The sequence below is a fragment of the Nothobranchius furzeri genome, chromosome 2 (assembly GCF_043380555.1).
Source record: "Nothobranchius furzeri strain GRZ-AD chromosome 2, NfurGRZ-RIMD1, whole genome shotgun sequence".
In the NCBI taxonomy this organism is placed as follows: domain Eukaryota; kingdom Metazoa; phylum Chordata; class Actinopteri; order Cyprinodontiformes; family Nothobranchiidae; genus Nothobranchius; species Nothobranchius furzeri.
This window is the reverse complement of record NC_091742.1, coordinates 93,175,072-93,188,957: the sequence shown is the minus strand read 5'-3', so window position 1 is coordinate 93,188,957 and position 13,886 is coordinate 93,175,072. Positions and strand designations below refer to the sequence as shown.

Here is a 13,886-nt window from a genome sequence, read left to right as displayed (position 1 = left end):
GGTGCTTGTATAGGACACACCATGCTGTCATATCACTGTAATATTACTGCAATGGTATGTCTATAAATGCGCCATGCAGGCATGGCGTTGCGCGAATAATGCGGCATTCGTTCCGCCTCGCTTGGTAGCAATATTGCAGCATGAGCCCCTCGGCTCTGACGGCTAAACACGTGTCAGCCCCGCTAATCCCTTTGGAGTGACTGTGGGAGGGCGTCAAGGTTGGTTTATGCTTGACGCGTGTGCGAGGTCCGCACGGCTCCGCGCGGAAAAATTGCGTCATTTTGCGTCATTTTAACAATCACGCCCCTCCACCGCGCCTCCGCATGGCCAAAAATTTCCGCAACGCGCACCTAGGTAAAGCTTGGTTTATGCTTGACGCATTTACTTTCCGCTTGGTGATGCGGCTCGCGGCTGGAACGCGCTTCACAACTTGCAGCGTTTATGGTTCGTGCGGCTTGTCTCTGCGGTGAGCCAATATTCTCCCAAACTGAATGGGGCAGCATGGAGCTCTACGGCATGCATCCAACACTACACCATAGTAGAAGTAAAAATTACTGTTTACAACATGGCATTTCAGCATTTTTAACAGCGTGCTCGTCTTTTCCGACAGTGCGAGCTATTTCTCTCCAAGAATTATTTACAACATGTTGATCCCGGTGATCTCTGAGAGCTGAATCATACAAATGTCTGTGTTTACGAACCTCTGCCATACTAGTTCTTGCCGGTCTGCCATGTTTTTGCGCGTCCAACCGTCCGCGATTGCAACCCCCCCCCCCCCCCCCCCCCCGTCCTGTCTGGCTATGAAGCTAACAGAATTAATGTCTGAATGCTGGTGACAAGCCTGATAGATTTACTCTCAGGTGGAGCACCAAAGCTTCTGCTTTAATGTCACGCCTGATACTTAAAACTTTATTGTTATTGTCATGGAGACAGGTGAAAGAGAAAAAAAAAGGGGGGGGGGGGTCACAGAAAAAAACAATCAATGATGAACAAGAGTCTGCTTCTAGACCAAGATCATGTTTTATTACTAAATGAGACACTCAGCTGAAACTGGGGGAAATATATGATGAATCTAAACCACAGGAGCTGTTCAAAGTTTTTAAAACCCGTGTTCATCATGTTGTGGGGGGCCACAAAGAGGCTACACTCACACCCAGGACTTGTGACCACAGACGTATATATTGACTTGGGACCGTTTGTATGTAAATATTGTTGACCGCTTGATCAGAACCAGAAACTTATGTGTGACAGACCATCTGGGTGTTCAAAGGGCCGTATGTGGGGGGCCACACGCTCACACCCAGTTCTTTGGACTGTTTGTATGTACATGTAGCAGGACTGGTTGATGTCTCAAACAGTTGATCGCCCAGCGTATCACACATATTAATCAAACCAGCCCACCATAAAACTATACATATCTATATACGTGTGTGTGTGTGTGTGTGTGTGTGTGTATCAGAAATATATTTAACCAGATAGAGAACTCATTGTCATTTACAACAATGATTTGGCCAAGAGGCAGCAGCAACAGACACATAATTAGCTTTACATCAAAGAGAAACAGATGAGATGAAATCAAACAAGATTGAAATAAAAATAGAGAAAATAACAAAATTATTACAGGTGTAAAACTAACTTGTCTTTACTTTAAGTAATTGTTTGAGGAAGATATCACATGTTATGTGTTTTATTAGTCCCATTCTGAACACACAGGTGTGTTTTATTCTGCTCCAGCAGGTGGCGGTAGTGCACCTTTACGCTGATCACCGACCACCGGAAGAAGCAGAAACCGGAAGCTGCTAACAGAGCTAGCTTGTTGTTCTGGTATGTGAGGAGAATATTTGAGGCTCTGCAGTAAAAATGTCTTCACTTCAGTCTCTGGGAGAGTTGATCAGCTAAAGCGACTAACTGCTGCTGCTGCAGAAATCTTCTCACCAGGCTGTGGAAACTTTCTTCTCCTCCTCAACAACTTGGTGGAGTTCTTTCCAGAACCAGAGAAGATATTCTGCGGTCTTCGTGACAATCGGAGCTCCAGAATCAGGTTGCGGGTGAGAAAAGCTTTTCTCTAGACTTCCTGCCCTCTGGATCTGCTGCTGTTCCTTTGGCCAGAACCAAAGCGTTGGATCTTTAATCTCCTGCGTTGTTCTGAAGCAGCATCTTAATCAGCTCTCCTGCTTTGTTTCTATTGCAGCTGTTAGCTAAACACGGCTAAAGAAAACCTGCTACCACTTCAGGATCATCCATCAGCTGGGACTGATTCATCGTGTGTTCTTCACCACCTGGACCTGGACAGCATGGACACAGGTACTGGTGAATGAATGAATATATTGTCAGTATATGGTGGGGCATTACAGTGAAATTATGAGAATGAGGTTCAATCTTTAAAATAATGATCTGTATATGTTTAGCACTACTGGGGTTCTAAAACCCCCCAAAGCGTTTTACATCACAGTCATTCACTCGTTCACAGACTGTTGTAGAACATTGAAGTTTTAGAGTGAAGAGATCTCTCCAATGAATGATTTTTGAATCCAAGTATAGTGGTCACGTGACTCGTTTTGATCCAAAGAATTTTTTGTTTTGAGGGGAGTTAAAGTCCCAAAGTCATCGTCACACACTGGTGAAGTTACGTCCTGCATTTGACCCGTCCCCATGGGGAGCGGTGAGATGAAGCTGTGGGAACTATTTGGTCTTCTGTCGGGTTTCAGTCACTACGAGAATCAGTCAGAGACAGGAGAGGTTTTCATCTTGTTCACAACCTACCTTTGTTGTAGCGTCAGTCACGCATCATCATTTGACCAATCACAGTTGGGGAGACAGCATGCTGCAGACACGACGGCAGCGGTGCTGACAGCATGTATGACTGCTGTTGCTTCAGCATGTCGCTGTGGTTTAGAGCTTAAAGGCCCACTGTGTAAAAACATTCGACTCTTTAGTGCCACGCAGTTCAGAGTAAGTATTGCAGCTCCGGTAGCCCACACTAGGGTTGGGCTGTTTTTCCATTCGTCCATCATTAGTCCAATAAATGACGATGGGCCGTGGTTTGTGCGTGTGACTGATTAAGGTATGATTCACTGACTGATTTGTGAACACAGAAGAAGTCTAAACATGGATTATTTTATGGATGCGCGCCACAAATTAGAATTTTCTTTTTGTTTAACTCATTCACTGCCAGCCGTTTCCTGATCAGAAAAGCTCTTCGCTGCCAGCGTTTTTCAGTGTTTTTACTGTTTTTTTAAGAGTCACAGAACGTTGCTCTATGATGATGTCAACGCCAAAACTACCAAAACAAAGAGTAGACTCACCTCTTACATCAGGAAGAATCCGCGCATTTTGAGTGTTATCTGTTCTTTCATAATCCGTTGTCGAATTGTGATCGGTAGAAGCTTTTCCGGTTCTTGTCTAACTTTTTTTTCAGCAGCGTCCCAAAACAATCTGCTAACACATGGATTTTCTGCTTCCTGATCATGTGACGTATGTGGATGTGTTAGCCGATGTCTTTTAACACAGCGGAATCAAGACGAAAGTTGAAGTGTAAGTCTCGCAGCAAAGGAGGTTAACTCATGAAACTCACACGGACTCAAAGATTCACCGTTTTAGAGCTCGGCGTCAGACGGCCAGTCCACTACATCCGGGTACCGCTCACACGCCCATCTTTCGCCAGGAGCTCGCTTTTATTGACTAATGTCACAGGTCAAAGGTTACACACACATACGTCACTTCCGTTTTTCCATGCCCATAAAAAGAACAAACCTCACATATACACATAAACACACAACATCAGAACATAACACTTAACACTCCCACTTGTTCTGAGGTTTTGTTGTCCCATTGTCTCTCAGAAGCATTAAAAATATGGACCAAACATAAAGTGGTTGAACTTGACAAGCTTGCAGGTTGTAACGGGTTTTGTCATGACATCTGCAACCATTTGGTCGGTTGGACAATAGCTCAGACATAATAATCCATCCCTTACGGTTGATCTTACAAAATGATACCGTATATCGATGTGTTTACGTCATTGTCTTTGTACGGGATTGTTAGCTATTGCAATTGTCCCTTGGTTATCCTCATACACCTGTGTACTAGAGTATTCACATCCATCAAGATACCTCAGAAAATGCATCAGATACAAACACTCCTGCACAGTTGCCGCTAGTGCTATGTATTCAGCCTCACATGTTGATAGTGCGACAGTGGGTTGTTTTCTTGTTTTCCATGAGACTACTGGTCCGTTTTGACAGAGACTTACACAATAACCTGAAGTGCTGCGACGATCATTTACATCAGTAGCCCAGTCTGCATCACTATATGCATGTAGCCCAAGTTTCTCATCCTCGCTTTTCCTGTAGCACAATCCCTTACTGGAGGTACTTTTCAGGTATCTTAGCACGTGTTTGACTGTGACCCACTGCTGCTCTGTAGGTTCTGAAAAATATTGCAACAGTTTACTCACGACAAAACTCAAATAAGGTCTGGTACATGTAGCCAAGTAAATAAAACTGCCAACAGCCTCCCGATATTTCTTCACATTGTCCATCTTTTTAGAATCACCACTGTAGTCTAGCTTCTGTTCACAAGGAGTAGATCTAGGCTTGCAGTTCTGCATGTCAAACCTTTCTAGGATCCTTTCTACATATCTTGTTTGTGACATCTTAATATAGTCTTTATCCAGCTTAAAATCAATGCCTAGAAAATAGGTCAGTTGTCCCAAGTCTTTCATTTTGAATCTTGAAGTTAAGGTTTCTTTGATCTCTTTTAGTACTTTCTCCTCTGTGGCTGCAATAATCAGATCATCCACCCATATGATGAGTATGATTTTGTCATTTTTCGATTGTCTGGTATACACACAACTGTCTACAGGATTCTGTACGAAGTTATTGTTACATAAGAAAACATGCAATGTGTGGTTCCAGTTTCGACCAGCTTGTTTGAGACCATATATTGACTTGTTTAACTTTAACACCATGTTGTCCCTTTCTGACCTTTCTTCATAACCTCTGGGTTGTTCTAGGTATATCTCTTGATCTATCGGTGCATGTAAATAAGCACTTTTCACATCCATTTGATGTAGACTCAGGTTTTCTTGGGCTGCTTTTTGCATCAACACTCGTACGCTTGTTAGGTTTGCAGTTGGTGAGAATGTTTCCTCGTAGTCTATGCCCTTCTTTTGAGTAAATCCTTTAGCTACGTATCTTGCCTTGAATCTCTCTTTTCCCTCTGTATCCCTCTTTAATGCATACACCCATTTACCTCCCACTGTTTTCTTGCCCTCAGGCAGGATCGTTAGAGTGAATGTGTCATTTTCTCTTAAGGATGACATCTCTTCCTCCATTGCATCTTTCCATTCCTGAGCGTTTTGTGAGTGTACAGCTTCCTCATATGTTAAAGGTACATTACATAGAAGTCTGTAACAGTAATCAATGTTTATTGAAGCTTGATCATCAGACTCCTCCTCTGTCACATAATCCAGTAGATAGCTCGGTTTTTTCCTTATCCTAGTGGGGTAACGGGCTGCAGCTTGCTCTGCATCAGGGCTAGGGCTAATCTGACTGCTGTCCTCTGGTTTGGTGACTGGATCCTGTTTTGATTCCATTTCTGCAGTCTCAGCCACTCCTTTTCTGGTTTGGGGGTATATGTCTAACTCATCCTCATCTTCTGGTACCATGTTTGTTTGTGTTTCCTGCCTTGTTCTTGTACTGAATCTTACCAACCTGTGCTTTTGCACCTGTCCTGTTTGTGGATAGTAAACCAGGTAGGCAGGGCTGTTTTTGTCATATCCTACAAAAAGTCCCTCCTCACATCTCGAATCTAGTTTACCCTTTACCTGTTTGTATGAATAGCACTTGCTACCGAACTTATGCATTCTAGATAGATCAGGTTGTTTACCACGAATTGTTTGGTAGGGGGTCTGACCGGTGCGGTTGTTAAAGCACCTGTTTCTTGTTATGACTGCTGCCTGCACAGCATAAACCCACAAAGTTTTAGGCAAATTACTATCTATCAACATGCATCTTGCCATGTCAAAAAGAGTCCGCCAGCTTCTTTCTGCTGTGCCATTCTGATGAGGCGAATATGGGGCTGAAGTTTCATGTCTTATCCCATTTCTAGTCAACACCATTTGGTAGCCCTGTCCTGTGAACTCTGTGCCGTTATCTGATCTTATGCATAAAACCTTGCCGTATGGAGCCGTGTCTGCTATGAACCTCTCAGTAGCTTTTGCAGTGTCACTCTTCTGTTTTAAGAAGTATATAAAAACAGCTCCTGAATAATCATCAGTGAATGATAGGGCATACCTGTAGCCTTCCTTAGTCTCAGGGCTAATCGGTCCAGCTAAATCTGTGTGCACCAGCTCGAATACTGCTTTAGCTCTAGCATCTGGTTATCTGTTTCTCATTTGAATGAATTTCCCTTTTTATCGTTCATTTCTTTGATATTCATCCCATCAACGTTTTGTAGTCTCCTTAAATCATCATAATTACAATGACCCGTGATTTCATGCCAAGTTTGTATGTCGTACGAGGCGTTACATTGATCATTACTCACAGTCTGTAGAAAGTACAGTCGGTTATGCGCTATGATGGGAAATCTGGTTCCGTCAGCACATTTCAGCACGTCTTCACCCTGTTTAAAGAAAACTGTTGCACCGTTACTAGTGGCTGTCTTCACTGAAAAGATGTCCTGTGGATAAGATGGGATGTCCAGCGCAGCTTAAGCACTGCTCGGTGTTGTCGTCCTCTGCTGTCTGTCAGAGTAACCACGGCTTCTCCTCTTTTCTCTGCTACACCCTTGCATCTCGTTCCATCAGCCAGCTCGATGTGATGGGTTTTAGGCTTGAAGTCCTCATCGAATCTCCGGAGGTTGTCCAAGTTGGTGATGATATGTGATGTTGCTCCTGTATCCACCATCAATCCTGTAACCCGGCTATTCGTCTGGATTTCCTGATCCTCATCCCTCAGTCGAAATACGAATTCCTTGCCGTCGTCTTCATCAGCTGCTCCCCGAGCCACATCCTTTTGTGGTTTCCTTCTGCATGCTGCAGTCTGGTGTGTGTTACTTATGCAGTAGTAACACCATCTCTTTCGGTAGCAGGTTTTAGCTTTATGTCCTTTCTGACCGCATTTGTAGCAGATCACATCAGCATCAACAGTTCTCCAACTTCCCAAATCTGGCGGTGCAATCTTAGTTTTTGTCTGAATTCGTGCTTTCATCACATTATCGCCTCCTGCTACTGCTGCAACTCTTATTTTCTCAGTGTCTTCATAACTCTTTAATTTTACTTTGAAGTCAGCAAAAGTCATTGTTGTCTCACTTTGAGTGACATGTACGATGAAGGGTTTAAACAAATCTGGTAGTCCCTTCATGACCATAGCGATGAGTAAGCCATCACTCAAAGACTCACCCGCACTCCTTAGAGCAGTAATGGTGGCTTCCGCCCTCAGGACGTAGTCCGTCACGCCTTCACTGTCGCCCTTCAATAGCGACGTCAGCTCCGTGTATAAACTTATGATCCGGGGCTTCCCTTTCCCGGCGTAGTAGTCTCTTAATATTTGGAGAGCCTTCCGCCCATCGTCAGTGGCGTCACGCATCACCAGGGACAGGCTCTTGTCATCCAGGAACTGAATCAGCTCCGCGTATGCCTCAGCGTTTTTATCCGTGTATTCCTCATCATCATCATCCTCGTCAGACTTTAAGATCACGTCCTTCAGACCTTGTAGACGTAGGTGGCCTAGGAACTTAGTTTCCCACAGCTCATATTTGTCCTCATCCCCATCGAACACCAGCCTTGACCAGCGAGAGTTTGATTCTCGTTTCTGACTCATGGCTTCAGTTAGCTTAACTTACAATCTTCTCCGTCTTGAAGCATCTGGGCCCATAACCTGTTAGCCGATGTCTTTTAACACAGCGGAATCAAGACGAAAGTTGAAGTGCAAGTCTCGCAGCAAAGGAGGTTAACTCATGAAACTCACACGGACTCAAAGATTCACCGTTTTAGAGCTCGGCGTCAGACGGCCAGTCCACTACATCCGGGCACCGCTCACACGCCCATCTTTCACCAGGAGCTCGCTTTTATTGACTAATGTCACAGGTCAAAGGTTACACACACATACGTCACTTCCGTTTTTCCATGCCCATAAAAAGAACAAACCTCACATATACACATAAACACACAACATCAGAACATAACACTTAACAGGATGAAGATCGACTTTAGAGCTGGGATGTTTGTGTTTCTCACGGTGCGGGGGCTCGTTCCGATGCCCACACAGTAAAAAAAAAAATGCAAATGACGACTTTGATTCATTAAGTTCCTCGATTCATTTTACTACTGATTCAAAGCTTCATCAAACGTGGGCTCCACAGTCTGAACACATTTTACTGGAGCTCTACGTGGTGATCTCGGTGCTGTGGCGGAAAAAAGAGAAACCAGCAAGATCAGAAACCATTGTTAGAGGCAGAAACGGTCCAACGTTTGGATCAAGAAAACTACGAGCAAACTACTGAATTTGCTGATCGACTGGAGATGATTCATAGATGTCGCAACCATTATGTCAGAAGGGACCTCCCCCCTCTGCTGAAGTCCGTTCCACGTTTTCCTCGTTGCTCTGCTGCACGCATGCTGGACGTGACCGACATGGTTGTCAACAAAGTTAGAAAATAAACGACCGAGCGAACCAAAGTGAAACTACAGGCTTGTCGATGCTGGAGGAGGAGTCGGTGCTATTACTATCCCATAATAAGCAGTGTCCATGTCTGATCCCTCCACAGACGTGGGGACATTTCTCACAAAGTAGGGTAGAGGTTAATGAACTACATATCTAGAAATTGAAGGCTGTTGCTATCAGCTTATGTTTTAATTCCTAAGAAGATCAAACATATTGACATATGAAATTACATGCATATATACATATAAGGATATATGTGCTTGTATATAAAAGATATAAATGTATATAATATATGTGCTATATGTGATATACGTGCTATGTATATAATAGATATAAATTCTTACACCAACTTGCTTGGTCTATGTTTAATCAAAAGATTATAATATTTATTTTTAAAGATTTAATTTATTTGCAAAGGTTATTTGTTAATTCAGAAGATCTAAAGATCTTTGTTTGTTCAGTGATCAATATAGTTCAGTTCATTTATTTATAAAGCACTTTAAAACACCCGGCACAGGAACAAAGTGCTGTACAGAAAATACATTAAAACAATAGAATAAACAGAAAGCAGCAAAGAGAAATAAATTAAACACAGGAGACATAAAATTAAAACAGCCCAATAATAAGAATAAAAACTAGATAAAAACAGCAGTGAAACACAAAAACAGCTAAAATAAGTCAAAACTAAAAAAAAAAAAAGTAACCGACATCTCACATGGTGTCAAAAGCAAGGGTAAAGAGGTGTGTTTTCAAGAGTGACTTAGAAACAGGTAAGGAACTGGCCTGTCTTATCTCTAAAAGAAGCTCATTCCACAGTTTAGGAGCTGCTACAGCAAAGGCGTGATCTCCTCTAAGTTTACGCCCAGTCCTGGGTACATTCAGGAGCAGCTGATCAGCTGATTGGAGAGAGCGGGAGGGAGTGTAAGGCTGTAACAGGACAGAGAGATAAGAAGGTGCAAGGCCATGGAGACATTTAAAAGCAAACAAAAGATTTTTTAAATGAATCCTAAAAGAAATGGGCAGCCAGTGAAGTGAAGCTAAAACAGGGGAAATGTGCTCAAACTTTGGAGTGCCAGTTAAAAGACGGGCTGCGGCATTTTACACCCTCTGTAGATGACTAATATAAGATGCACTGACCCCAATATAGAGTGCGTTACAGTAATCCAGCCGAGTGGTATCAAAGGCGTGGATCACTGTCTCGAAGTGCTGCCGTGAAAGAATTGGCTTTATTTTCGCCAGCTGCCTGAGGTGAAAGAAGCTAGATTTTACCACCGCCCTAATCTGATATTCAAACGTCAGATCACAGTCCACTTTGACCCCCAGGTTGGTGACAGTTGGCTTAACAAACTGGGCCAGGGAATCAACAAACACATTGGGGGTCTCAGTAGGACTACCAGAAATCATCACCTCAGTCTTTTTATCATTGAATGTTAAAAAGTTAATAGACACCCAAGCCTTTATGTCATCAAGACACTGAAGTAATGGCTGTATGAGGTTTCTGCCTTTTTTCTGAAGAGGGACATAGATCTGACAGTCGTCAGCATACAAGTGAAAAGCAATGCCATGCTTACTCAGTATAGACCCGAGGAAGAAGATACAAAGAGAAGAGGAGAGGGCCAAGAACCGAGCCCACATACCGACACCACACAAGAGAGGAGCAGAGGACAACACATAGTCACCAAGACTGACACAAAATGTTGGCCCTGCCAAGTAGGACCTGAACCACTCGAGAGCTGTGCCGCTAATGCCCACCCAGTGCTCCAAACGAGAGAATAAAATGGCATGATCCACAGTATCAAAAGCAGCTGTCAAATCTAAAAGCACAAGAACAACACAGTCCCCAGCATCAGTAGCTAAGAATATGCCATTAAAAACTTTTAAAAGGGCTGATTCAGTGCTATGAAAGGGTTTAAAACCAGATTGGAAAACCTCAAATACATTTTGATTTTCCAAGAAGGCCAATATTTGGCTATAGACTATCTTTTCAAGAATTTTAGAAAGAAAAGGTAGTATGGAGATAGGCCTGTAATTCGCAAGATCCTGCGGATCAAGAGCAGGTTTTTTAATCAGAGGTTTGACTACTGCATGTTTAAAATCTTTAGGGACAACGCCTGACATCAGACTATGGTTTACCAGCTCAAGAACCAGAGGACCAACTGTAGGTAACACCTCTTTTAAAAGTCGAGCAGGAACAGCATCATTTGGAGACCCAGCAGGCTTAAGACGACCAACAGTCTCCGTTATAATGGACAGGGTCACTGGCTCAAACCTGCCAAGGACAGCAGAGCAGGAAACAAAGACTGAGGGGTCATGAGCACAAGGACAGATTTGAGCCCTTGTTAAGGAAACCTTCTCAATAAAAAAGTGTAAAACATTTTCACAGGCTTCAGATGAGGGCTCAATACAGTCAGTAAACGGTGCACTAAGAACAGAGTTAATAGTATTAAATAAGACACGCGGGTTGTGGCAGTTAGTCAAAGTAATGTCAGATAAGTGTTTTCTTTTGGCCTCTCTCACATTTCTTTGATAGTGACGCCAACAGTCCTTCAGCATCTGAAATGACACCTGTAGTTTGTCCTTTTTCCATTTGCGCTCAGCCCGATGGCAGTCGCGTCTGACAACTCGGGTCATGTCTTTCAGCCAAGGCTCAGATTTAGTTTTAGGCAGCCCGGTTTTTAATGGAGCCACAGTGTCCAAAGCAGTCCGACAGGTGGAATCAAACCAAGAGCTCAGTTCCTCAGTCTGCAGGGGTGGACCTTTAAAGCGCCTGAGCGCCAATGGCGCTAAATTTTCTCATCGGGCAGTAAATACTTGGCGACTTACCGCCCGGGTGGCGCCCAAGCCTTATTTGTCATTTACACACCGGCTTTCACCGGCTTTCGCCCCGCCCTGTAGGAAGTCGCCGTTTTCGTTTCGCGCGCGTGAACCTGCGCGCCTCTAACCACGTACTGCACTTGTACGATTCGTGCACTATTCTAGTTATAGTCACGTGAACTATAAGTTCACTATTAAAGACGAAGTGGAACCACGCTAGAAACACACAAGCACGCAGGAAGATCGCGCCACCACAGGGATGGGATTTCTTGATGAAATCTCCGGCAAAACGCTTTAAAACTGGTGAGGAGAAGCGAGACAGTTTGAAACGGTATGAAGCAGAGAAGCGTGTGCGTAGGTGGAATGATTCTTGGCGGTTTAAAGAAGACGGGAGGCGCAGAGAAGTTGAGCAGCGGCTCGCCTGGAAAACAGACGAGAGCAGACGGAAGCAGCAGGGGGAGTGGCTGAAAGCCGGCGTTTACGCCGGGGACACACCGGCCGCGGAAGCGCCGAGAAGCGAATCGCTCACGAAATTCGGCCGCTGCTCGCCGCTCCTCAGTTCAGATCAGACGCGCCCCATTCGAGGCGCGCCTCGGCTCAGCTGTAGTTTTTCTTTTAACTACTTGGTGTCCTCCGTTTCCTCTCTGCCTTTTCTCAGCTCTTTTCCTGTGTGTGTGTGTGTGTGTGTGTGTGTGTGTGTGTGTGTGTGTGTGTGTGTGTGTGAGTGAGAGAGAGAGACTATGGTGTGAACCAGTTGTTTCTGCCAGTTGAATCTCTTGGACTTCCCTACATGTGTAGCTCGGGGGTGACGATGGCTGAAGATATCGCGTTAGCGTTCACACTTGTTCAATTTTAATTCTGGTGCCTGTTAGCAGCTGAAACACATCCTCACGTGCTTGTGGATATCATATATTGTATATGAAGACCTGACTGTAATAATAAGTAAAGGTTATCAGCTGCAGCTTCAGTGTGCTCATAGGAAATGTGACAAAAGAAAACAAAACACATTTCTCTTCATGTCCTATATTGTTGTTATCATCAACGTAACATGATTTACAGAATACATGTGACCAACTAACATTTCATGTTCTACCACCGGATGTTTGGATCAGAATATGAACCAATCAGATCTTAGATCAGGTGAGAGCCAGGCGTTTCCCGTCATCCTCTAGGTTTTGCAGCCGAGGGAGAGCAGCTGCAGCACCTTGCTCCAAAATCTGCGGTCGCCTTGATCTGACAAGGTTATCGTTGCCTACGTATGCATGACGTCAGAGCAAGTCGGCGTCAATTCGGACACAAATCTAACCGGCATGCACTGCTCGCCGATCACCGCTGGTCTAATCTGCGCAGAACTGGCTCATCTCGAACACAGCCAATGGCTCGAGTACAGCAAAGCGGAGTTGGTGATGTACTGCGTTGTATGCCGTAAGTATGCGACGACAAAATTGAGTTTTGTTGAGGGAACAAACAAATTCAAACTTGAATACATTATTATGTTTGTGAATGTGTACAAAATGAAGGTTTATTACATTTAAAACGGTTCAGTTGTTATTTTGACTCGTTTTGGCAGCTGACCAGCGGGGCCGGTAGATTCTTGGCAGGGCCGGTAAATATTCAGAGTTACCGGCCCAGCTGGCCGGTTGGTTTTGAAGTTAATGTCCACCCCTGGTCTGGCTGCATAAAAGATCCGGGATCTGACAAATCTGGTCAAATACTGTTGAAAAGTGCTCAGCAGTGGAGGAGTTCAAAACACGACTGCGCTGAGCAACAGCACAAGGTTTAATTGAGACACATGCAGGAGGAACTTCAAACATCACAGGATTGTGGCCAGAAAACACAGCATCACCAATCTCTATTTTAAAACTAGAGAAGCCATGAGATAAAACAAGATCAAGTGTGTGTCCACATTCATGTGTGGGACCTGTCACCCATTGCACCAGATTAAACGAATCAATAAGGTTTAAAAAGCCCTTCGCCATAGGCATATCAGGACAACACACATGAATATTAAAATCACCAACAATAAGAATACGATCATATTTTGGCATGAATTCAGCCAAGAGGTCAGCAAAATCATCCAAAAAGTCCTTGTATTTTGTAGGGCGATAAACCACCACACACAAAACTGTATGAGTGCAGCCCAGCTCAAACATAGACAGTTCAAAGCTGGTAAGCGACGGGGCTGGTAGCTGTTTACATCTAAAATGACTTTTAAAGATAGTGGCTGTTCCTCCTCGGCCCAACAAAACGCGGGAAATTAAAATAGCAGCAATCGACAGGTAGAAGATCAGAGAAGATGCTGCACTCACCGGCGCTCAGCCACGTCTCGCACACACAGAGAAAATCGAGTCCTCGGGATGTACAAAAATCCTTCAAAATAAATGTTTTATTCGCTAGGGACCTAGC

General features: G+C 44.0%; 1 protein-coding gene across 1 annotated transcript in view; it reads left to right on the top strand.

Moving 5' to 3' along the window:
* The first annotated feature begins 1,796 nt into the window (after nt 1-1,796).
* Nucleotides 1,797-13,886, top strand: part of LOC129163060 (oocyte zinc finger protein XlCOF6-like) — a 30,159-nt gene continuing 18,069 nt past the window's right edge. The window contains exons 1-2 of the mRNA XM_070548215.1: nt 1,797-2,048; nt 2,192-2,304. Of these exons, the coding sequence (XP_070404316.1) occupies nt 2,295-2,304 (10 nt within the window). The 5' untranslated portion in view covers nt 1,797-2,048; nt 2,192-2,294. The remainder of the gene's footprint in view (nt 2,049-2,191; nt 2,305-13,886) is intronic.